This window comes from Diplodia seriata (genome assembly GCF_021436955.1).
Source record: "Diplodia seriata strain FDS-637 chromosome Unknown scaffold_2, whole genome shotgun sequence".
NCBI lineage: Eukaryota > Fungi > Ascomycota > Dothideomycetes > Botryosphaeriales > Botryosphaeriaceae > Diplodia > Diplodia seriata.
In genome coordinates, this window is record NW_027117309.1 from 1,832,174 (window position 1) to 1,856,459 (window position 24,286).

Genomic DNA, 24,286 nt, shown 5'->3' on the forward strand with positions numbered 1-24,286 from the left:
CGATGCTTGTTGGGACCACGATTTGAATAGACCCGAGCGCAAGTAAGTTGGGGGTTGCTCTTTATGTAGCAGTAGGGGCAAGTGACTCGAAAACTTCCCATTGCTAATGGAACAGATCTCTACCATTGTTCTGGCGAAGAGAAGAAGGCTGTATGTGAGGCCGAGCCTTCATGTATTGGCTTGAAATGGTCCAAGCGTGAGCGACGGGCGGTTGGTCACACGGAGCAGGGCACTCTGAGCACGCACGAGACACATTTCGGGGATGTCAAAGCTCATGGAAAGGCTTATATATCTCACAGGCTTCTTATTACCAGAATCTTACGCTGCAACTCCCACGTGTTGTTGAAGTGAGATGCGCCAGGAATTTACCATACTGCCTTTCTTGCCTTCCGCGTTCCTTTCCATTAAGCAATTGAAGCTTTCCCCCTCATCACAACACTATTCATTCATATCACAGCTTCAGCCACTATAACCTGTGCGGCAAATCAGCATCATCAGGTCTTGATGATCACCGCTACTATCACATGCGCCGGCCAAAGGAACGCTGCGGATATTGCATACCCGCTTCACAACGCGTCGGAGAATCTCCACGCAGCCAAGCGCACCGAGAAAGTATCACCGTCTATTCGCTCTACTCGAGTAGACTGAATAAGTCCCACACCGCGTTTGCTGACAAGATCAAGTCGCAAGTCAGCCAAGGAAAACCAGCTTGAGCCATCACGTTTCAAGCGTAACGGAGCCATGTTTTATACACGTCCTGCACCACTGGTCGTGCGCCTGATCGCAGGGACCGCTCGCCCTACTGCACGTGGGAGCGGCAATACGCGTCAGACGCCCCCGATCGCGGGGCTGGCCGAGGAACCCGGCGACAACCAGCTGATCCGAAAAGGATGCGCCCAACTATCGCGGGCGCGCTCTCCCCTCTGGCGTCAGACTGAAGCGCTGCTGCTGCTTAAAAGTATGGGTTATTCTTGTTTTGCCTACCGAGACTCTCAATTGATGATACGTATCTATTGTGTTCTGAAATTAGGGCCACGTACTGGTCTGGGTGGAGCTGGCTCGCTGTCCATGCATGCAGGAGCCGGTACATTGTTAGAGCGGTTGTTCGTGAGAGCTGTGACATCGCATCTTTATGACGCACATCATCAGCAAAAGCAGTTGTTGACGAACAGGGTCATCAGCATGTAGTGGTCTGTGGAAGGAGCCGTTCGGGACGAATGGCCTTACGGATGTAAAGAAGAAGAAACAAAAGAACCGGCAAGCAGTCAGGCCGTTGAACATCGCGATATCGCAACCTATGCGGATGGCTACAGCCACTCTTGTTGCCACTTCCATGGACAAACGAGCGTTGGAGCGCTTTAAGAGGAAGCCCCATGCAAGCAGATTGTCAGCTCCTGGTGGATATATAGAGCATGCCTTGAAGTGGCTCTCGCAACTTGCCATGGAAATGTGCCTTGGATATTGCTAGGAAAGAGTCACCTCCGACTGTGTGGAGCTGGCTGTTCGATCGGCTCGACGCCTCTGCAGTCAACCATCCGTGCTGCTTTACTGAGAAGCATCAACAGCAAGAAACGGCGGGGGAGATCAGTTTGCCTGTTTAATGTAGAAAGCACTCGTGGAATGAAATTGCTTCCGAGAGAATGAGGTTACTTCAAGGATCCAAAAAATAGCGGGGCAAGTGAAGCGGGCTTCATGGTGGGTGAAACACGCATCCAGGATAGGATGAAATGGCCTGTGCTGTTACTGAAAGCCCTCTTGAGTGGGTTGGTCAGCATCCAGGTACGAGTACGAAGGTATTTATTGCAATGGAGAGGAGGGGCAGTTGCAAGCGTCCAGCCGAATGCGGATCTGTTACAAGCTCAGGAAGAAGGTTCAAGCCTCATGAACCCTGCCCAGCTGAGGGATCGGGGATGAAGCAAATCTGACGCAACGGCGGAGCCGGCTCAACAACTGGACCCTTTTCCCTCCCGACCCCACCGGCACACGACAGCAAAGGCTAGCAGCGGAACGTGCACACGTCGAAGGCAAGAAACAGCGTGCGGACTGATGCCGATCCCGATCCCAGACGTTCGAAGTTGCTCTCGACGACGATTGCGGCCTATCCTGATTGAGCTAGGAGCGTGGTGCCCGGGAGATGGTGGCGCTGGTCTAGAGCCCGGGTCCCTATACGTCCGCCGTGAAGCCATGCTCTTTCGCCCCGTCTACGTTATCGTCTCGTCGAGTCTCGAAGAGCTGTTTCTGTTCTCTCGTGCTTTCGTGCTCTCATGCTCCCGTGGGCGCTGCAAAAAGGCAAAGCGAAGCCGTCCGAGTTGGCAGTGCACTATTGCCTGCGCCCGAAGAGGCAGTCAGATGGCTCAGCTGCAAGGGGATGGATGGCGCATGCGTCGTGGTTGTTGGGTGTTTCCTGCCCTGCTTTCCCCGCAATTTACCATCGCTCAGCCCACTTCAGGTGCCGAGGTCCGCCTCTCACCCTCAACAACAGCGGGGAATTCGAGATGTGCGCGTGTCGAGGCTCGCTGTCCCGCATGCCCGCCGTCGGATATCGCCGACGTGCTGGCCGCTGGCAGAGATTGAGGTCGGAATCGACTCCGGGGCAGGTCAGGGCGTCCAATAATCGGCGATTGAGGCTCGATGGAGAGTGGATGCAAGGAGAGAGGGCCAACTGGAGAGCGGACTGGGATGATTAGAGAGAGAGGCGGGCGCAGCAGATGCAGGCCAGCCCCGCCCAGTCCAGCCCAGAACCAGGACGTCCAAACAGGAACTCGCCACCCGCTCTCGCTTCCGCCACACCCTTTTTGCCCACACCCTCCACCTTCATCACGACGGAGATGGCTGCCCGCTGATCTCCACCCGCCCAACGGTCCGCTTCTTCCGCCCGCCCTCCCATTCGCCAGTCCCATCCACCGTCGCTCGGGAACGAACGCTTTCCGTCCGGCCCGGCCCTAAGCTGTTCGTCTCCGCCTGCTTAGTCACCCCCATCTTCGCATTCACCCCGTCGCATCATGGCTTTCTTTTCTCACTTACGCCCTGTCGTGATTGCTGTGTGCATTCTCGATCAAAATGCAGACCGGTGACTACATCGTGGTGGTGAGTTTCCACTTCAAATCCTGAGTGCACCCCCGCTCACGTGCCCACAAAGGACGACACCAGAGATGACGATGCATACGGCGACGGCGACGTGGAGTCGTGAGTTCACCAGAGCATGCCCAGCAGCACGAGCATCCTGACTGAACCCCCCAGCGCCACCACGTCGCTCAAGTCGTCCATCATGAACTTCCACTACGAGAACGGCAGGAGATACAGCGCCTACAAGCAAGGCCAATACTGGTAAACACACCGTCTTCTGCACAGCCTTCGCGCTGAACCGCCAAGGGGCCCCAACGACGAGCAGCAAGCCGACCAGCTCGACATCTGCCACCACATCTGCAACCTGACCATGGACGGCCGCCTGCACCTCGCCCCCATCAACAGCCAAGGCCCCCAGAAGCTGCATGTCCTCGACGTCGGCACCGGCACCGGCCTGTGGGCCGTGGACTTTGCCGACCAGAACCCTTCCGCAGACGTCGTCGGCACCGACCTGTCGCCCGTCCAGCTGCCGCACGCCGTGCCGCCCAACCTCCGCTTCGAGCTCGACGACTGCACCCAACCGTGGACCTTTGCCCCGGAGACGTTCGACTTCATCCACATCCGCTCGCTATACGGCAGCGTTGCCGACTGGCCCGCCTTTTACGGCGAGTGTTTGAAGTGCGTCGTGTGCCTTTTCCCCCCACCCCCAACCGTCATCATCCCCCATCCCCCGTTTTCAACGAAACCAACTCTAGAAAACCTCCAACCCCACACCGCCCCGCTGCAAAAAGATAAAAGCCTCAACTAACCCCTGTCCCTCCAACCACCCAACAGAGCCCTCAAGCCAAACGGCTACATCGAGCAGGTCGAAATGTCCGTCGTCCCCAAATCCGACGACGGCAGCGTCGCCCCCGACAGCGTCTTCGCCCGCTGGGGCGACGTCTCGCTGGCGGCGGGCGACGCCTTCGGCAAGAGCTTGAGGACGGTCGACGAGTCCAAGCAGGGGCTCGTCGACGCCGGGTTCGTCGACGTGGTCGAACGGAGGTTCAAGTGGCCGATTGGGGGGTGGGCGAAGGAGGAGAGGCTGAGGGAGATTGGGGAGTTCAATCGGTGTGTTGCTCGCTTTCTCTTTCCTTTTTTCTTTCCTTTTTAACAAATGTGGTTTTCCATTATTTTCCCCTTGGTTGTGAGAGATGTGCTTTTTGTTACCTTGTTCGTACATGGGGATGGATGGGCGTGTGTGAGCGAGCTAATGCAAAGGGCGGTACGTAGGCTGAATTGGGAACAGGGGATCGAGGGCTGGTGCATGTTCCTGTTGACGAATTACTTGGGCTGGACCAGGGATGAGGTCGTGGAGTACCTGCGGAGCATGCGGTCGATGCTGAGGGATAGGAAGGTGCATGCGTATCAGGACCTGTGAGTGCCGCCGTCTACCACTGTAGGTTGGGAAAGGAATTCTGCTGACGGACGACTCTTGTTTAGGTCGGTCGTATATGGGCGCAAGCCACTGGATGCGAGTTCGTCATGAAGATGATTCCATGCTCGTAGCAGGGGGAGCTCTCGCAGTTGGCTGGAGAGAAGGGTGGGTGAATAGATATATTTGCCCTGGTTTGGTCTACGGGCTTGTAGGCAGAAATGCATGACACCTGTGCCGAGCTGGATCATTAAGCCTAGCAGCATTGCCATTTTTACAAGCGATTCAGGTAGTACTAGTATCGAAATACACACCTCGCCTTCTTGCTTAGCTGCACCTTTGCCGCCCGCCAAGCGGAGTTTGTCGGCTCTGCTCCACTGCGCAAAGATAACCACGGGTCGCCTTACCTTTGAGCGACAGCCAACGTTACCAAGAAAAGGTGTGCTGTGATGTTTCTCTGGTTAAGCGCTGGGAAGGCCGGGGTCGGTCTGGCTAAGCGACCAATCAGCACGCCGCACGAGCCGCTGGTCGGGCGTCAAGTCTGCGGCGCGGTTAGCATCACCCACCGCAAATCTTGCTCCTAATGGTTCATCGTTCACTCTCGGCCCGTAGCGACAAGCAGATATGCTTGACTCGCTCTTGCATGCGGCGCAGTAGTCACAATCAGAGAACAAAAGAGAGGAGAAGACGCATAAACCGGCGTGTTTTCTTTCCCTGCCAGACCACCAATTCCGACTACGCCGCACGCAGACCTTTTCGCCCCGCAAATCTGTGTCTCGCCTGCCTTATTCAGTCCTATTCCCTTCCCCTTCACTCTCGCTTAAAGCAGATCAGAGAGGAGCAATAAAATAACTCAAGCCCTCCCCGCGCCTCTTCGAATGTCACCGCACCTTTTCTTCATTATTTCTGCCACTCTCGCTGTCTTTCCCTTTTGGGTTAGTCCGGTTTCTACCTTTGCGCTATCTTCTCTGAAGAACGAATCCATATCAGCAGCTGCACACATCGACATACCAGTCTCTTCCGCATCACCAGCGACAATAGCAAGCAGCACGTCTTCAATCCTCTCCACTGCAACCGCAACACCCACACCTCCCACAAACACCACCCAATATGATGCCGCCGACGCCGCCGCCCTCTCCCGCAACAGCGAGTGCGAATCCCTCATCCAATCCTGGAACGCGGCTTCCGCCTCCTTCGCCGCCGCCGTAGCCGACGACCCGTCCGCATTACGCTCCATCCCGCACTCCCTCGTCACCACCACCTACCCGGGAGGCTACACCATCAGCACCTCCTTCAACCCCCGCCTCCTCCCCTCCTTAACCCCGTCGTCATCATCAACCTCCAGCAACAACAACCTCACCACCACCACCACCACCACTCCGCTCGCCGCCCTCCCCCCCGTATCCACGCTCCCCGCCGACAGCATCCCCCGCGCCCCAGGCTCCGCCTACGCCCTCATCACCGTCACCACCGCGCCCGCGACGACCGTCGTCTCGACGAGCGTGCTGTACGCATCCGTCGAGCCGGCGCCGACGTGCGCGTACGACTGGCGCGGCTGCGAGCTGGAGGTCCAAAAGGGCGCCAAGACGCTGCCGGTGTGCGCGCAGGCGGGGGTGGGGTTCGTGAACGAGCGGTGCGTGCTCCCGCGCGGGGTTGAGTGCCGGTTGAACGCGGGGGGCGTGGAGGTGTTTTATTGGCCGAAGGAGAAGGATGATGAGATGGTGGTGGCGACGAAGACGGCGGTGGTGGGCACGAATACGTTTACGAGCCCGACGGTCTATGTCAGCTTCAGCGAGATCGACCCGGCGCCGTTTTGCATGCCGACGTTTAGGGAGGTGGTGGTGGGGTTTCCGCCCGAGTCGGTGGGCTGGGTGAGCATGAGTCGGGGGTATCCGTGAGTTTGTTTTGCTTTTTCCTTTCTTTACCCTTGTGTGTGTGTGTGTGTGTGTGTGTGTGTGTGAGAGAGAGAGAGAGAGGGAGCATCAACTTACCTGTTTGTTTTCCCTTCTAGCATCACCAAGTCGATGAACTGGAATGACCTGAACTACCCGGTAAGCAACTCTCCCCCACCACCACCACCAACCCCTTAGTCAAACCTCCCAACTGACAAAGAAGAAACAAGGTCCCATCGTCCGCCTACCACGGCATGGAAGCCTGCCAAGTCGACACGGCCGCCCTCCGCCCGGACGGCTGCGCCACCATCTACGACGACGACTACCACCCTTACCTGGCGCTGCCCACCGACCCGGCCCTCTACCGGACCGCCCTCGACGCCCCGGCCTTCGCCAACTGCTCCGGCCTCGTCTGGCAAAAGTACGTGACCGACCCGCCCATCCCGTTGACCACGGCCGACGCCCTGATCCCCGGCCAATCTTCGCAGGCGGCGGCGCCTGAAGCCACCACCACGACGACCGCCGATGCGGAGGAGGATCCCGGACCGACGACCACCACTGCAGCAGCAGCACCGCCCGTGACGACCGCGCCCGCGTCCACGGCTACGGCCACTGCCAGCGGCAGCAACGATCCTCAAGCAACCAGTAGCAGCGCCGGCTCGTCGTCGAATGCTGCTGGCAACAGCGACCCCCCAGACGCGACGAGCTCGGTCGTGGACACCAACACCAACCCCTGGGACAACCTAGGCTCGATGATCTCCGAGGCGTGGAGCAGCAGCAGCAGCAGCAGCACGCAGACCACCACCGCCGTGGAGCAGGATGGTAACGGGGCAAGCCTGCCGGTCGTAGAGACCACTAGCACCTCATCATCATCATCATCCGCACCACCTCCTCCTCCCTCCTCCATCGCCGTCATAGTGACTATCGGGACCATCGTCGCATCACCTGCTCCTGCTCCTGCCGCCGCCACGGATCCATCGGGACAGGACGCAAACGGCGGCGGCGGTGCCGTGGTGATAGGCGGCAGCCAAACCCTCGCGGCGGGCCACACCACCACCCTCGAGGCCGCCGCCCCCTCGCAAACCCCGATCGTCGTCGTCGCGGCTCCCAGTAGCGGCGGCGCTATCGTCGTTGTCGACGGCACGGCACGCCCTCTCTACACGCCCGCCGGCGGCGCCGGCGGCGCCGCCTCTTCAGCTTATTCTCCGTCGTCGCCTTCTCCCATCGCCACCTTGGGCGGCAGCGACGGCGGCAGCGACGGCGGCAGCAGCAGCGACGACGGCTCCCGCGTCATCGTCGCCGCAGATCCGTCCGACCCCACCGCCGGCGTCATCGTCGTTGGTGGTGATGAACAGACGACGCAGGCCATCGCGGCCGGCGCTACGGCGACGATTGACGGCACCCAGATCATCGTCAGTCCCTCGCCCGATGATGATGATGATGATAGCGATGACGACGACGACGACGACGACGACAGCGTACCGCCGATGGTGGTGGTGGTGGGAGGCTCGCAGACTTACACGCTTCCCGGCGGCAGCAGCAGCAGCAGCGTCGCCACCGTGCCTTTTTCGAGCATGTCGGCGGAAGAAGTACCGCTGGCGACGACGACGACAGCAACAGACGATGGCGGCTCTTCGACGTCGAGAGGACCGTCCACTGCGTCGAAAACGAGCGCGAACGCGGCGACGGTGACGTCGACGACAACGACTTCTTCTTCGCCTACGCCTACGCCTACGCCTGACGACGACGATGCGCAGTCCACGGAGACGACTGGGGCGGCGGCGACAACGACCACGGTTCCCGGAACTGCGAATGGCATCGTTGTGCCGCCGCTGTTGGGAATTGTGTCCTCTTTCTTTTTGACGTCTTTGATACCCGGTGTCCTACCCTTGTTTGCGTAGGAGATGTATGACAAGCAGAGAGAGAGAGAGAGAGAGAGAGAGAGAGAGAGAGAGCGTGTAAAAATACAAGGGAGAAGTTTCAGCTTGCGTCAGTAAGTGTAAAAACATATCAGCGCTGTGTCTTTTTTTTTTTTTCCTCTTCTCTTTTTTCTCTTACCGCCCATTACTTCTGTTCTCCCCCTTTTACTGTTTAATCGCCATGCATGCTACTATCATGGCGCTACACGACAAAGCGAGTAAGACCGAAGGCGACTACTTACTTCTGTACTGTAAATTATCTTTTTTTTTTTTGGGGACAGAGACTTCTCATCTACTGTCAAGTCAGTAGCCAGTTAATATTATTAAGTCTGCATCGTTTCCCTTTCTCTTCGTCTTCATCTTCCGGATTTCCTTCTTCGAATTGAGCACATGAGGTACGATAAGGAAGGGGAAAAAGTATGAAAGAGCTAGGAAGTTGGGAGCGAAGTGAGGCAACACTTCATGCAGAGGCTGTTCAGAGAAAGGTACAAAGGCGAAAGAGTAAGGGAATAAAGATGACCAGCCGGAGACTACTGGACCGCTCGGATTCCGAAATGGACGTCATTGTACCATTGGACTACGTGGGATACCCGGATCTGGACCAATGCGATTTCTTCACTGGGCCCCAGATGCACCTGGATAGCAGCGAACAGACCTGGTAGCGTCCTGCCATCCGGTTATGGTATAGATTGGGCGGTTTCATCCGGGCGTACTTCGGTCAGCGAGAAGAAAAAAAATGCTGGCCAAGTCTCCACCACTGCCAGGCAAAAAACAAAACGTACAACAGCCGGGATTCCCCAATGGTCACCCACTTGAGTACTAATCGGCCGGTTCGCAGCTTGAGTACGGCTGAGCGGACGGGAAGCCCTATATTCTGCGACCTATGGTCGTACGTGGTGGTTGGTGTTGCTGGTAGGGTTTATGAGAAAAGGGTTGGGGAGCAGCACCTGACCCGCGACCATCACGACAAAACCTGACACAATGCCGAAAAGAGGCAAGAATACCGAAGGACGGAAAAGCTGCGCGCATTCTTGTTGTGCGGAATGGTCCGAAAGCCATTCGTCGGGTGTCCACAAGCCGGTCGGAAGGAAGGAAAAAAGGACTCAAGGCCACAACGGGAGCGACACCGTTTTGCTCCGATCCGCCGGAGCGGAATGCCGTCACCTTCTGCTGCTCTCCTACCTTCAGCTGGGAAAAGGTAGACTAGGCGTTTGGGCTTTCAAGGCAAAACAGCGAGTTGTTGTTGCCCCGTTTGCCGACGCTGGTTCCGATCGCGGCTGGCGGCGAGAAACCCAGGCCGGATTTCCGCTTTCGACCAACTTCCACGATTTCGCCGTCTGGGACCGACCGTTGGTTAACGCACCGTTCTCCTGCCCTCCGTGATCGCAACACCTTTCAGAAAATCATGACTCGGCAATGACATACGTGAACCGTCGTCGAACTCGCGAGAGAAGACGGGCTCGACCAGAGGAACGCATTTCTTTCAGCAGCCGACGTTTGCGCCACGGCCGCTCATCAGCAACACGCGGCGGGAGATCTCGAGAAACGTTTTTCTCTGCCACCGGTACCGCGTCGGCGTCGTCTCCGCCGGACGGGATTCCCGACCTGGATAGCGAGCAAAGAGCGAGGAAGATGGTGCAAAGCGCCGTGGGCTGTTCGTGCCGGGGAGCAGCACCCCGCAAAACGTGTGGACTGTCGTTGTTGCCCTTGGAGACACCGATCTGGCAACCCTCGCCGTCTCTGGACCCCAAAACCTGACTTCGCCGGACAGCAGGATCAGGAAGCGGTGCTTTGGTCGAGGTGCTGGACATCATTCCGAAGGACTCTCGAGGGCAGATGACGCGGGTGGTTGGGAGTTATCTTTTTCCGTGATCTGGTCCAAATGCGCCGTCCAGAGAAGCCGGTCCCAGTGTAGAGTGTCGATGCCCAAACCTGAGGGTGTGAAAGCGATTGTGGCCATTTCCAGCGTGGTGTCGTTCTACTGCGAGGCGGAGGGCGGCAATTGAAACGGAGGATAATTGGATGAAGTGAGAGTAGAGGAGGGGGCAGAGGAACGAACGGTTACACTACTTACTTCCCTGTCGATTGTGAGCAGTCCGCCACCACTTCACGCAACCCCCAGAGCCATGGCTCTCAACCCTCAACAAATGGGCCGAGTCATGGGGACGAAGAGATTTCGCGCAGTTGGACAACAGCAACAACCTGGAGGGGATAGATCTCGCCGGCTTGGCTGCATCTCATCTTTAGCTGGAATCCTTGCCATTAATGCTGTTGTACCCTGGCGGTTGGGGGAGCGGGGCAGTCAAGGATCACGTCGACGCACCCGCATCTGGGACAGACTCGAGCGGTGGACGTGGCTGGAATGTCGACACGCAGATGTTGCCAGAGCTTGAACGAGGGAGATCCAATGGTTTTTCTGCAATGCCGGACCGCGTGATCTCCGCAAACAAAAGCAACAACGCAACCTACACACATGAAACGGCCAAATCTGGATATTCCCAGAACAATGGCTCACCTGTCGTGCAACGACTTCAGTGTTGGCAAGCGGCATGAGAGGGGCTGGAGAGAATGGGATGTCTCTCAATCCAACCTCCCCGGTTGGCCTAATGTCGACTACGCTGTAGTGCTCTCCAGTGGATATCAGGCCGTGCTCGGGTGATTCCCCGCAGGAAGTACGTCCGTCTGGAGTAACCAGGAAGCCCGTTGTTCGATTGACCTCGCCTCTGTCCGACCCTTCTCCCGCAGAGATCAACAAGCCCCGGCCGTTAGCCCGGAGTGGTTCAAGGATGGCATGAGACAGCCCTGGGCTCTAGAACACTGTGTAGCTCGACGCTCCTCCGGCAGGGCCACGCAGCTCGACGCCGTCCGGCGGAAATAAGCCGAGTCCCGCATTGCGGTCATCGACAGCCATCGGCCGAATAGCCGGAGGAACCGATCCTCGACGCCGCCGATGGAGCAGTGGAGCAAGGCGAAGAGAGTGTCAAGGTGACGTCCCGGTGGGCTGGCTGACAAGATGCTCGGCATGCTGCGTGGTCCAGTAAGCAGTCAGACCGCATCTGGAATAAGCTGCATGTCTGCTCAACGCCCTGCACAAAGAAAAAAAAGTCTTCAAAGTTTCTGCACCAACCCCGCACGTGAGGAGTCGACGTAAGAGCGGGCGGTGGCTTGCAGAGTTTTAGGTGATTACTCCACGAGGCGCGTGGCGGCTAGCACGACTCTGATACAGGCGATTCTCCGACCGGTCAGGCCAGTTTACCGTGGGCGGAGTCCAGGCACTGGCGGGACTGGCGGCGGAGGGCGTCCGGGACGGGAGCTTGAGTGCCGGCAGTTTTGGCGGGCAGCTCAACAGCGGGCGACAGCACGTCAGCGCCGGCACGACGAGAGGATTCTGACAAGCGCGATCCACGGATTGGGATGCTAGCCAGGCACATCCAGCGTTCCAGAAAGGCCTGCAGAGCAAAAGCAGCACGTTGTGGGGTATCGATAACCCAACGGATAACCTTAGTGGGCGCTCGGGTTGCCGTTCCCGCTCGCATCCATGAAAAAGTCTCGTAGGGCGGGCTCGAAGGCCGCCACTCACAGCTCCGCGCGCGCTGCAGCGGCTCCACCAGTCCTCATTTCGTGCTGCACAGTCTCGTCATGGCAGAAGAGCTGCTGCATGGGGGCTGCTGCAAGCCTGGCACCCGGTCGACAAATCGCGCAGCGGAGAGTCGCGGCGGCGGCGAAGGACGCCAAGTGGGTGTGTCGCACGCTTCAGGCACCGCGATTCGCCATTGTCGCCGGCAGCGCATCCAATGGAACACAGCCTGGCAGTTCCGCGGTGGGTCGCACGGTCCGCGAGATCGCGACAGTCGAGCATGGCGGTCCAGAATACCAAGTGGAACGGGTGACAAACGCCGTTGCGGGTCGATGGCCGCAGGAACAACCGCCCACGCGTCCACGCCGTCGCCGTCAGTCACGCAGCCCTCACCCCGTGAAATTGCCCGTCTTAGAGCGCGACCTATACTCCAATACGGCCGCTTCAGCCACCGCCGGCGGGCTGTGTGCCGCGCACTGAGGTCTCGGTGAACACCGCAGGTACGGGCCATGGAGCCAGCCATGCCGGGACGAGGGCAGATTTTCAGGTACGGTCGGAGCGCATCCGTCGATCCACCCCCCTGTGGCGCACGCTTCCACATGGACCCCCGCCTGTGCGCGGCGCGCAATTGGCCAAGCTGTCTCTCCGAGTCAGCCATCCAGCTGCAGGCCACGGCAGCAGGTACACCGGAATAGCAAGGCGTGAAACAGCGTAAGCTCGCAGCCGTTGCTCACTGCAGATGGCCCGAAGCGCAGCGGGGGCGCCGCGTCAGGCACGCAGTGGCTGCACCTGCGCTTGGTCGAGCATCACGCAGCAAGCGCCAGGAAGCAGGAAGCGGGCAGGAAGGGCGGTGGGCGAGCGGGCGGTAGGCGGTACCAGGCCAGCGAATGGGTGACGTGCCGGCAGTTGCTTGGGCCTGACGTGGCCCATGGCCGCACCGGGCTGGGCAGCAGGTCGATGGCGACGGCGACGGCGGATACGAAGCGTGGACGAAGGGTGGCCAGCTCGTCCCCGGTGGGGCTCGTGCGCCTGTTTCCCCGAACCGGCCGGCGCTGGGCTGACAAGCCGCGCTGCCTAGTGCTGTAGCCCGCAGGCTGAGGCCTAACGCCTAGCTCACCTCAATGAAAACCCCCGGCGCCCTCGTGTCTGCGGAAACCTTCAAATACCCCCCGAGTCCTCACCCTGTTCGCTCATTATCCAGGCAAGGTCTTGTGTTTGCAATCAGCTCCTCGTTCTCTCTTTGAACAGTCTCTCCTTCGAGATCCCCATCTCACCACTGTCCTTTTTTGGCGCTCCAGCAGCAGCCTCGACTCCAGTCGTCCAATTTCCCCTGCTCGGGTCCAATATCAGAACTGCCAGCCAGTTCATCCCGCCCTACGGCACTCCGCTGAACGCAGACATCTGTCTCTACAAGCTTCTACAGCACTACCAAATACCGCAAAAATGAAGGCTACCGGAATTGTTGCCCTCTCACTCCTCGGCTTCGCCGCCGCTGCTCCCTACAAGCACTTCGAGCAGAAGGCCAAGCGTGACCTCGTCTGGGTCACCCACACCGCCGAGGTTGTCGAGACCGTCGTCCAGACCACCACTGTCTGGGTTGACCCCACCGAGGAGGCCCAGGAGTACACTCCCACTCCCACCCCGGAGCTCACGACCGAGACGAGCACCAAGAACACCTCCGTCTACACTCCTACTCCGGAGCCCACGAGCACCGAGGCTCCTGCTACCACTGAGGAGCCCTCTACCTCGTCTACCTCCTCGGTCTACACTCCTCCTGCCCCCACCACGACGGAGACTCCCACTTCGACCTACACTCCTCCGGCTACGACCGAGGCTCCCTCTTCCACTTCCACCTACGTTGCCCCGACTTCTTCGGCCACTTCCGAGACTTCTTCCTCGGCCGCTCCCGCCGCCTCCTCGGCTGTTGTCGCCGCTGAGTCCTCTTCCAGCGAGACCTTCTCTCCCTCCAGGATCACCTACTACAGCCCCAGCGTCGGTCTCGGCTCTTGCGGTCAGGTCTACAGCGACGACAGCAACGTTGTTGCCCTCGCTGCCGGCAACATGAAGTCCGACCTCTGCAACAAGAAGCTTACCATTGAGGTCAACGGCAAGACCTTCGGCGCCTTCATTGGTGACACTTGCCCCGGCTGCCCCAGCGACGGCTCGCTCGACATCACCCCCACCCTCTTCACCAAGATGATGGGCTCGACCGACGCTGGTGTCATCACCGACGCCAAGTGGTGGTGGGACTAAGCGTCTCGCACCGCGGCAACAACGCCGCTGCCCAGCACTTTCATTTTTCCCCTCTGGGCAATGGCACCTTCGGATATATAGCGCGGCTAGTCCAGCGCTGCTTACGAGTTACGATACACTTACAAAACACGATGGGATATACCTCGGCTTTGGGCGCACGCAAGGCATTTTCATTGGGTCCTCTTGGGAGAGGAAACAGTGCATTTTGTCCAAAACCCAGGTGGTCTTCTGCTTCTTGATTTTATCTTCTTCTTCCTCTTCTTCAGGCGGGCTGTTGTCGGATGCGAGACATTCACCCTCGAGGGCAATGCGGACCTGCCTGCGTACATAACCACACGTTGCGCATCGCTAGCATTCTACCCATCCCTCGGCAAGCCAAGCCTTGCTGCTTCATTCGTTGTAGATATTGTAACCTTTTTTCCCTTCGGTTTACCGGGGACCAAAAATTTAAAAGACTGTTTGAAAACATGTTTGCTTATTGACAAGTGCTTTGTGATTCCCATTGGCATGTAGTCAACATTGACTGTTGCTGTGCCGCACGCCCAGCGCGACGGGTCGCGGTGTTTGCCATTGTGCCAATGCTTGCGGGCCCCTCCCCCCCTTGTCAACGATCATACGTCACTCTCACACAACAAACGGTAACAGTACGCAAAGAATGAAGTCATGCTTCCATTCGAGATTTAAACCGCTACCACGTCGAAGCCTCCTGGATTTTTGCACGGGAGCCGCGAGTCAAGCGCAGTCGCACAAACATCGAACGCATCGTATTATTCAATGATCACCAACTTCAACAGGCGAGCGAACCGAGAATTTTCCCGAGAGATCGACGAGTCCCGAGCGCGCTTCGACACCACCACCATGGCAGCCGAGCGACAGCAGCAGCCGGGCAAGTCGAAGGAGGGCCAGCCCATCGAGGAGGGCGACCACGTTTACACCAGGATCAGAGGCGGTCGCCATGAAGGCGATGTGAGTACTCTCATTTGCCCAAAGGCGTTGTTTTCGATAATCCCTCGCCCACATATTTCTCTTCTTTTCTTTTTCTTTTTCCTTTTGCTTCTTTTGCGATATCGCTCTCAAGAAGCCTTTCTCTGGTTACCTACTGGTTCACGTGCGTTTCTCCTGTGTTTCGTGCACCGGCGCCGCGACCCCACGCCAACCGGGCGGTTACATACCTGAGGATTTGGGCGCGCCCCGTTCCGTCACGTCCGCGAAGAAGACATAACTCCCCAGACAACCATGCGGCGAACTTCAGGGTAAGCGCCTGTGGCACCCTAACCTTTCCGTTCTTTTACTTTTCTTGGGACGAACGCATGCAAACCCCCGTCACACCAACGCACGTTTCGGCCCATTCCTGTCCATACAATCGAACTCCCCCGCCTCTCAGCCCACCTGGCCTGTTCTGTTCTCCTTTTTCTTCATTTGTGAAACCGAAATCTCGCGCGCGCCGGGACCGGCTGAAACACAAGAGGCGGAGGGGAGGGAGGGGGGCTGACATGCCGGGAAGTTGGTGGCGCTGAGGCTGACGAGCAGAATAGGTCGAGGCCGTAGTGACAACGCAGAAAGAGGCTGAGGATGCTGACGTGAAGAATCCGCCCAAGGTGAGTTTTTGCTGTTGGTAAAAGGCGCGTGGTTGGTGTGGTACAGATGCGAAGGGGGCGCTGTTGCTCTCCCGTTTCTTTGCTTTGCTTTTTTGGCTTTTCCCTCATCGGCCCCCCGCAACGGCTGTTTGGGACGAGGCCGCCATGCTGTCCCCAAGGGGATCGTCTCTGATGGGACGTGTGAGGCTCCAAGACGATGGTCATGCGGCTCTTCCTTTTCATCGGTGCTGAGAGGCTTTCTGCATGACGGGTATATTACCTGGGCTTCTGGACGCAAGGGCTGATGCGGATATGCGAAGGTTCTCTTCACCGATCAAAAGGGCAAGCCCGTCGCACACAACCCCGGGACGCTGAACAATCTGACTAAGGAGTAAAGCTGGACTGTGGCTGTCCGCTCTCTACTCTGACCCGATCTGGCCAGACAATCGTTGGCGCGAAACTCAAAGGTGGGCTGGGCTGTTCAATCTCCATTCTTTGGCTTGATCCGGCAAGCAATCGTTTGCGGAGAACTCATGGCATTGGAATGGCTATACGACGACATGAAACTACAATAAATTAAGAAGCGGTTCTTCAAGGTTATTGGTTATAGTAGGCGCTCTACTATACGCTTAGGCGTAGCCGTTGAGCCACAACGCCACAACCAAACGCGGAGCCTAAAGCTTGTTGAGCACACGACATTGCGTAGGCAATTTCGACAAACCTAAAAAGTTTAATGAAGTGGAGCCTGACGACAGATAGTATTGGCACTCGCTTCTCACATGATGCTGCTCATGCTTAACATTGAGACCGCTGGACCCTCTATTCCCCCTCTATTGCATCCGTCTGGAAAGGAATGGAAGGATACCGCCGGAACGATACTCTGCATATTCGGTACGGCTTTGAGGATCCCAACGCATAACTGGCCACCGGCAGCCTCCGCCAGCTCAGCCACGCGAGCCGTTTGCCCACAGCATGGATATGGAAGGGCCAGACTCCCACCAAAGGCCAATGACCAGATGCCTGGGCAAGGGTGGGTGAGATTTTGTTGGCCGCGCAGCAGTTGCATGGGCGACAAACGGGAAGGCCTTAGCCGTGATAAGATCGGCCCAGTCGATTCCCAGATCTGGACATCCCCAGGAGCTAGTTGCAGTTCACCGTCGCACAGAGAGTTATCCAGCGCGCGCAAGCCCGTGACGATTGCTTGCCCGCTCGCCGTCAACAGGGCGGCACGCGGCTCCAGATGCGGTGACTTGGGTGTGGAGAGCAAGCGCACCGACCTGGCCTTTCCAATAGGAACGATCTTCTAGGGCTGGCGGCGATTGTTGCCGCGGACGGATAAGCTGATCCCACCTCTCCCCACCCAGCGTGGCCGACCAGCCGGGCGCAGAGGCCAGCCGGGCCTCAGTGATGGATACGGCGCACGTCAGCGGCGGCCACAACCTCGGTCGTGATGGAAGGGCGCACTCCGGCGAGCTGGGCCAGCATTGCGATCGCGCACGGCTCCAGCGCGAACTCAGGCGTCGTCGCGCATGCCACGCCGGGGCGGTGGGCGGCAGCACGGGAGCGGTGTCGCAGAGGCGCTGGTGCGGGGGCGCGCTCGTCATCAGGGCCGTCACGGGCGAGGATGACTGGCGGAGAAGGGTTTTTTACGAAGTTTCCAGTGTCGCAGTGTCGCAGTGTGCGCAGAGTCGCATCCGCTCCGGGCTTTCGTGTCCGTTTTTAGAGTGGCTAATCACGGCGCCCGCCAAGCTAGCGCGCCTGCCGGGCGCTCAACTCTCAACCGCGTCGCTCAGCCTGCGCAGCCTGCCTCACGTGCGGAGAAGCGAGATTGCGACCGCGGCGACGCGCACGATACAACACGCAGCTCGCGTTGTCAGCAGTACGACTTGAATACCACGGCCACGTCCCCAGCGCGGCCGGCGACGGTGGGCAGCGATTGCGCAGGGCGGGCGCTGATCGCAGTTTGCCGGGCGGGCCTCAGCCTCCAGCGGCGCGCTAGGCCAGGAGATCTATCGCCGGCGAATCAAGGGCCCCTTGGGCTGCGGCGGGCTCTGTCGGCGGCTGACGGCGTGCTAAAAGCGACGAGAGGCAGCGCTGAGGAAACGGGCGACGCTGTACTTATCTGGCAGCTGTCTCGCGTCTGCTCGCACACCAGCTCCCCGCTTGGTCAACGCCGCCAGGACCCCCGTCGGCGCATATCGTTTAGCAGCACGCAAAATTGCCGGCATCCCGATCCAGTATAACGCCGTCGTCACGAAACAGGACGGCGCTTCTGGCCGACTTCCAAGCAACGCGCCCAGCCTGCCTGCTCCTCCCGCTCCCACGCTCCTCAGGCCCAAAGCCGCTCGCCTGCGGACCTGCAGCGACCACCACTCAACCACCCGACCGAGCGCAGCATACCGAATCCCCTTTCTTCGTGTACATACATTGCTGCCACCTGATTCTCGCGCCCCTTCATTCCATTCCACATGCACATGCGACTCCACCGGCCGTGAGCTGCACCGACTTCTACCCCCGTCGCCGGCCCCGATCCGTCTCTCTCCACGCACTCACCCGGCCTGAGTGTCGTCCATAATCATGACCACCCGTAACGTGCCCCGCTCCTCTGGCCTGCTGCACTCGCTGATCACCCCTCCCAGCTAACATCGCGACGCCCGCCACGTCGGCGGCAAGCGACCCCGTCTCGTCGGCCGTGCAGTCGGTCACGTCGGACGTCTCCTCCATCGTTTCCTCCGTCACGTCGTCCGTTGTTCCGTCGTCGTCGTCGGCGGTTAGTAGCACCTCTCCTTCGTTGTCCTCTTCGGCTGCAGCTGCGACCAGTAGTGCTACAAGCAGTGCTCCCAGCAGTGCTGTAAGTAGTGCTGCAAGCAGTGCTACCAGCAGCGCACCCTCCTCCTCCGTAGAACCATCCTCATCAGAGGCGCAGACTTCATCCGCTGCCCCGAGCTCGTCTGAGGCCCCAACGAGCTCCACGGCCCCTACTACCACAACCCAACCCTCCACCTCTACTTCCGCTCCCGCTTCGTCCACCGCAGCTGCAGAGACGACGAGCGCCACTTCCGAAGCAGCTGCCACCACCCAATCATCCGAATCCTCCGAGTCGTCCTCTTCGCCAACCACGACGAGAACCCCAAGCACCACTGTATACACCTCCGTCGTTACACAGTCGGCCAGTGGCACTGGCACTAATACTGGCCCCGTCATCGTTACCGTCACCGCCACAAGCGTTTCCGACCCCACTGGCACGTCCGGCAGCGACTCGGCTTCTGCGTCTAGCTCCGAAGGTGCATCACTCCAATCCAACGGCGGCAGCTCCGACGACAACAGCGGTGGCCTCTCGACGGGTGGAAAGACTGCGGTCGCCGTCGTCGTTCCGGTCGTTGTCGTTGCTCTGCTCGTTGCGGCCGGTATATTTTTCTGGAGGAAGCGCAAGCAAAGGAAGATGGCCGAGGAGGACCGGAGGAAGGAGGTTGAGGAGTATGGCTTCAACCCGAACCACGACCCCACGCTTCCGGCTGTCGGAGGCTATGGAGGCTCGGAAATGGCGGAGGATTCCAGCGGCTACCGCGGCTGGGGCAACACCACCACGGCATCCACCAACCGCAAAGCGTCCACGACCATTTCCGGTGGACTGACTGCCTTCTCGGACACAGGCAGCCAGCCTGGCGGTTATCAGCACAGCCCCGGCTCGCCCACGAACCCCAGCAACGCAGACTCTGGAGATCCATTGATGCATCGCCGGGAGACGATGGATTCGGAAGGCATTGGCGCATTGGGCGCAGCACCCGTCACCAACAAACGCGCCTCGGACATCCACCGTGGGCCCTCGAACGCTTCGTCGTCGTACTCGGCCACGGGTCGGTCGGACAGCTCGGACAACGGTCACATGCAGATGAACAATCCGCAGGACTACTACGCCGACAACGGCTACTACCAAGCATACAACCCGGGATATGATGGCCAACCGGTTGTGCAGAATGTGGCGGCCAGACGGAACACGCGGATCGAGAACCCAGCGCACTACCCGCCGGCTGGCAACTCGGGCATTGCGCAAAACTTCTGATCTGGGATACCCTTTTTGTGTGATTTCTGTTCGTTCGTTGGTTCGTTTGCAGCCATCTGTTACTACTACCCAACCCCGTCGCGGGTTCACGGCGTTAAATCTCTCTCACCATCTTGTTCGTGGGCTGGGGTTGTTCTAGCAACTCCCGGCGTCGCTCGCCGTTGTGCATGATCCCGAACCATCCTAAAAAGGCGCCTACCACAGTCGTACATCGCCCTTCCACTTTGCTTGTTTAGTTTGCAGGCGGAAACCTCGATCTGATATCGATTGTATTTTGCTATTCTTTGTTGGGCTTGTTCTCCATTTTCAATTGCTCGTTACCCACCACATCTCGTTTTTTAAAACTACTACTACTTACATCTTACCTAATGCTGCTACCGACATACGCCACACACCCATCCATACTTCTTCCTCACTTTACAATCACTACACTACACTATCGACAACACAATCCACGCGCCCAGTTGGATTGGCATCTAGGCTGCTGGCCGTTTGTACGAAACCACTCTTCTACTGTCCTGACCGGAACGGGTCGAGAGAGAAAGCTACGCGCGAGCAGGGAACGCGGGGAGGAGGGAAGGGGGGGACCAGTTGTAAAGGAAGGCCGATTTTTTGTTTTTTGAACGATTGGGAAGGAGGGCGGGGGAAATGTGAACGACGGGATCCAAGAATGGTCACCACATAGAAGAGCGAAAGCAAACATGAACAAGATCTCTTATTTTTTTCTGGCACAAACCCCGGAGTCTTTTACGATTTCGATTGTACCTTTTTTTTTTTTCTGCTTTCGATTGGCGTCTCTGACGGGTTCCTTACCGCGTCTCGAGTTTGCTCTTTCTCGCTCGCTCGTCTTTCGAATTTTCGGAAAACGAGCGACCACGACGCGTTTTTTTCGTGCAGAATTGGCGGTGGTGGTTGTAGTGACCACGTATCTCCACAATCGATGTCATCGACACGGCGATTGACGCAAAACGCCCGGGGTTTGGTCCCCTCTCTTTTCCCCGTCGTCCTGACGATCCCCGTGCAACCGGTCAACATAGTTCAGAACGCACGCGGTAAGGACTTTCTCTCTCCCTCTCTCTCGCTTCGACCCGAGCAGAAGAAAAACCAGGGTATTCGCGTAGGTTACGGGTGGGGATCATCATCATCATCATCAATCATCAATCATCCATCCATCCCGCTGTTGTGCCGGCCCGACATCCACCCTCCACATCCATGCATCCATCACGTTCTAGGTCTCGACTCTCTTCCGGGGGATTGACGTCACCGCAAGGTGGCGAAGTCAACGTACGCAACGGGAAAGAGACGATGATTCGTGTGTCTCGAACAAAATAATAACGGCAAAGTCCCTGCTTTTCCGGCTTCGGATGTTTGCCTCGTTTTGGGATTGAATTGACATGGATATCGCCGCGCGACGTTTGTGGGGGGCCTAGGTCGGTGGGGGCAGCGTCATCGTTTGTCGGAGGTTTGTATTGTACTGTCGTCGTCGGGGCGGAGGTGGTGGTGGCACCGGTGCTGTCCTCTCCCTCACCCCCCCCCCCCCCTCTCTCTTTTCTTTTCTTTTTCTTTTTTTGCAGATGATGGGCGATGGGGCGATGGACTTTTTTCTCATCGGCATGGGTTGCGCGGGTATGGATGTATATATGTATATACGTCCGTACGCTGGCGATGTTCCATGGATGAACCCTCCCCGGAGAGGGCTGCAGGTGCCGTGATGCCACCGAAGCTTTTCGACTTGGGCAAGAGAAAAGAAAAACGGTCCGCTGGGTGGTTGATGTCCCTCAAGAGCCCAAACAAACAATGATCAAGCATGCGCAAACATCGCAGTACAATATGCACATAGTATCTTCGCTTAAGGTACTCTCTATTTGTCTTTCTCCTTTTCTCCTGCCCCTTCCTGGTAGACTATGGTGAATCGATGCGGAAGAAGGTACTCAGACCTCACCCTCGATAAGATCCATCTCCGCTGCGAGACAGTCCTGAGGCATTCGCACACTTCGACTGCTCGAGATCCCGTTGTTTTGGTCTGCGCGCAAGAGCATCTGAGCGATGTGAGTTCCATCTAATTGTTTGAAAGAGCGGGACTGTTTTCCTTCCAGGTCTTTTTTTCCCTCCCCCTTCAGGGTCGTGTCGACAACCATGGTTGGAAGAAGAAGCAACATTTCCACCTGTGCCTGACCAGATACCATGAAAACTTCCCCAATAAACGCCGCAGCAACTTCTTCTCTTTTCTTCTCTTACCTCACGCCCTTCTCTTGTTCTAGACTTTATCTTGCTTCAAGCTCTTTCCGACCCCACCTCCCTCGTTCGAACCAACCACACGACACAACCAACCACATAACCCAGCGATAACAGAGATGGAGCCAGCAATGCCCACCACGAAAGAAATGCTCCACCGCCACCGCCACATGGACAGCCCCCCTCCCTACAGCCCCTTCCCGATCTTGTCGTCTTCCCTCCCCACCCCGCCATCCGCGACGACGACGACGACGACGACGCGGCGCCGCAAGCTCACCGCGGAAGAAGTGCTCCACCGCATGGCCATCGCCCCTCCCCACGTCCCCCACTCTTCCTCCTCCCCGCTCCTCTCCCTCCCCACCGCGCCCTTCGTCCAGATCCTCGGCCACGTCCCGCCCGAGTCCGTCGCGGCGCTGGCGCTGACGTGCCGTGCGCTCCACACCTCGACGCTGCTGCGCCAGGGGACCGTGTCGAAGATCGGGACGGACAAGGCGGCGCGGCTGCGACTGATGCAGTTGCTCGAGAGGGACGACGACGGTCACGGTCGCCATGACGTCTCGAAGGGGAAGAAGGGGAAGAGGTATCGCTATCTCTGCCATGGCTGCGCGGCGTACCATCCGTACGACCCCATGGACATGCCGAAGAACTACGGCGAGAGCGTCGAGCGGGAGCAGAAAAAGAGGAACAAGGCCGAAGGGGGGAAGTGCAGGATTGCCGACGACGAGGCCGTGTGTCTCTACAACCAGTACATGATCCGCTCGTACCACGTGCAGCTGGCGCTGCGGTCGAGGGTGGGTGGTGGGGGCAACATCATCCCGCCGTCCGCGTTCGAGTCCAGGAAGTGGTTCAAGCTGGGCAGGGGCCCGGACGAGGTCGTGCGGCAGATCCTCAGAGCGCGCGTGCTCGACGGCGAGCTGCTCCTGTGGGGCTACTACGCCTACCAAAAGTGGGAGTATCCACGGGCTGGAGCGACTTACTACCGCGGCGGAGCAGCGGCGATACCGGGAGGCGTGACGACGAACCTCGAGCGGCAGGAGTGGCGCATCTGCCCGCATCACCGCGTCTGCGCCGAGCTGCCCTTCGCGCAGCCGCCGGCCAGAGACGCCCGGAAGATGAAGACGACGACGGCGGGGGGAGGAGGCGCCGGCGTCGAGACGCTCGACGGCTTGCTGCTGCGCAACCTGCCGCGCGCCGCCATGGTGGGCAAGAATCGCCAGCTCGACCTGGGCTCGAGCTGCTGCGAGCATTGCGACACCGACTACACCGCGTCGCTGCAATGCCTCAACCCACTCGACTTCGCCGGGGGCACGTGGCTGTGCGTCAATTTCTTCCGCAACCTGGGCTCCGGTCGCGCCCCGGACGACCCCAAGTGGCGACTCGCCGTCGAAGACGCGTCGGGCACGCCGCCGAAACTGAGGAAGGCGGCTGGGAAGTGCAGTGTTCAAAACGCTTACCATGCGGCGCATACAGCGGAGAAGACGGCCGCCAAGGAGGCGGCGCTGACGACGGGGTTGAGAAGAAAAGCGGAGCGGACCTTGGATCGCGCGCGCCAAAAGATCGCTGGCATCCTTCGGTCGTCTGATGGAGACGACGAGTCGAAGAAGGCCAACGCTTCGTGGGCGTTTCCAGATAAAACTTTGTTGAAGATATAATGCGCATAAGAATTATTCCATGCAATGCTTTTTGATTTAACAGGCTTGATGAGGTCGGCTTTGTTGTGCACGCATGTATGTAGCAAGGAAACACTGGACAGCATTAGAGCCATGGTTGTTATAATGAATGTAGTACTTCTCGCATTCGTTCAGTTTGACATCATGATATCTACTGAGAGCCATCCAACAACCTTCCCAGTGCCTGTCCTCTTTCACCGCAAGTTGTCCAAGCCCTCTCACTTGTCCCTGATGAAGCAGAAGTATGGCTGAGTGTCTTGGCGAATGTTGTGGTTTGGTGGCGCTGGTCGACAACGAAGGACTTCGTCAGAGGCGTGGAGGGGAGATCGAAGGTGAGTGAGCGTTCCGTTCTCGAGTATAAGGCCGCTGGGCGCTCAGCCGGACACTGAAGGATAGCACACGCAGTGCGGAGATGAGAAGTCAGCCTTCTGCTCAAGGTGTGATGAAAAGGACGGAGAGGAAGAACTTGCCTTGAGGACTCGCAGAGATCGGACCGGCGCTCCTCTTAGCTTCCCCAGTGGCAGAGCCAGCCGGGTACTAGACCTCAGCACTGCGTTGAAGTGGGAGCGCCCGGTTCGCTGAGGCGCCACCCGTAGGTGACGCCGCCCTCCGTGCCGCGG

General features: G+C 58.5%; 5 protein-coding genes across 5 annotated transcripts; all 5 read left to right on the plus strand.

Annotated features, from left to right (window-relative positions):
* Window positions 1–3,202: 3,202 nt before the first annotated feature.
* Window positions 3,203–4,486, plus strand: SLS55_001937 (uncharacterized protein; the record flags this gene model as incomplete). The annotated part of the gene is made up of 4 exons (XM_066773425.1): window positions 3,203–3,327; window positions 3,373–3,744; window positions 3,901–4,176; window positions 4,339–4,486. The coding sequence occupies 4 exons, from the start codon at window positions 3,203–3,205 to the stop codon at window positions 4,484–4,486; spliced, it is 921 nt and encodes a 306-aa protein (XP_066635992.1).
* Window positions 4,487–6,626: 2,140 nt separating this feature from the next.
* Window positions 6,627–8,273, plus strand: SLS55_001938 (uncharacterized protein; the record flags this gene model as incomplete). Its single annotated transcript, XM_066773426.1, has 1 exon — window positions 6,627–8,273. One exon carries the CDS (start codon window positions 6,627–6,629, stop codon window positions 8,271–8,273), a length of 1,647 nt encoding a protein of 548 aa, XP_066635993.1.
* A 5,038-nt stretch (window positions 8,274–13,311) lies between these two features.
* Window positions 13,312–14,121, plus strand: SLS55_001939 (uncharacterized protein; the record flags this gene model as incomplete). The annotated part of the gene is made up of 1 exon (XM_066773427.1): window positions 13,312–14,121. The coding sequence occupies one exon, from the start codon at window positions 13,312–13,314 to the stop codon at window positions 14,119–14,121; it is 810 nt and encodes a 269-aa protein (XP_066635994.1).
* Window positions 14,122–19,140: 5,019 nt separating this feature from the next.
* SLS55_001940 (uncharacterized protein) lies at window positions 19,141–19,761 on the plus strand (the record flags this gene model as incomplete). Its single annotated transcript, XM_066773428.1, has 1 exon — window positions 19,141–19,761. One exon carries the CDS (start codon window positions 19,141–19,143, stop codon window positions 19,759–19,761), a length of 621 nt encoding a protein of 206 aa, XP_066635995.1.
* A 2,534-nt stretch (window positions 19,762–22,295) lies between these two features.
* Window positions 22,296–23,648, plus strand: SLS55_001941 (uncharacterized protein; the record flags this gene model as incomplete). Its single annotated transcript, XM_066773429.1, has 1 exon — window positions 22,296–23,648. One exon carries the CDS (start codon window positions 22,296–22,298, stop codon window positions 23,646–23,648), a length of 1,353 nt encoding a protein of 450 aa, XP_066635996.1.
* Window positions 23,649–24,286: the final 638 nt, after the last annotated feature.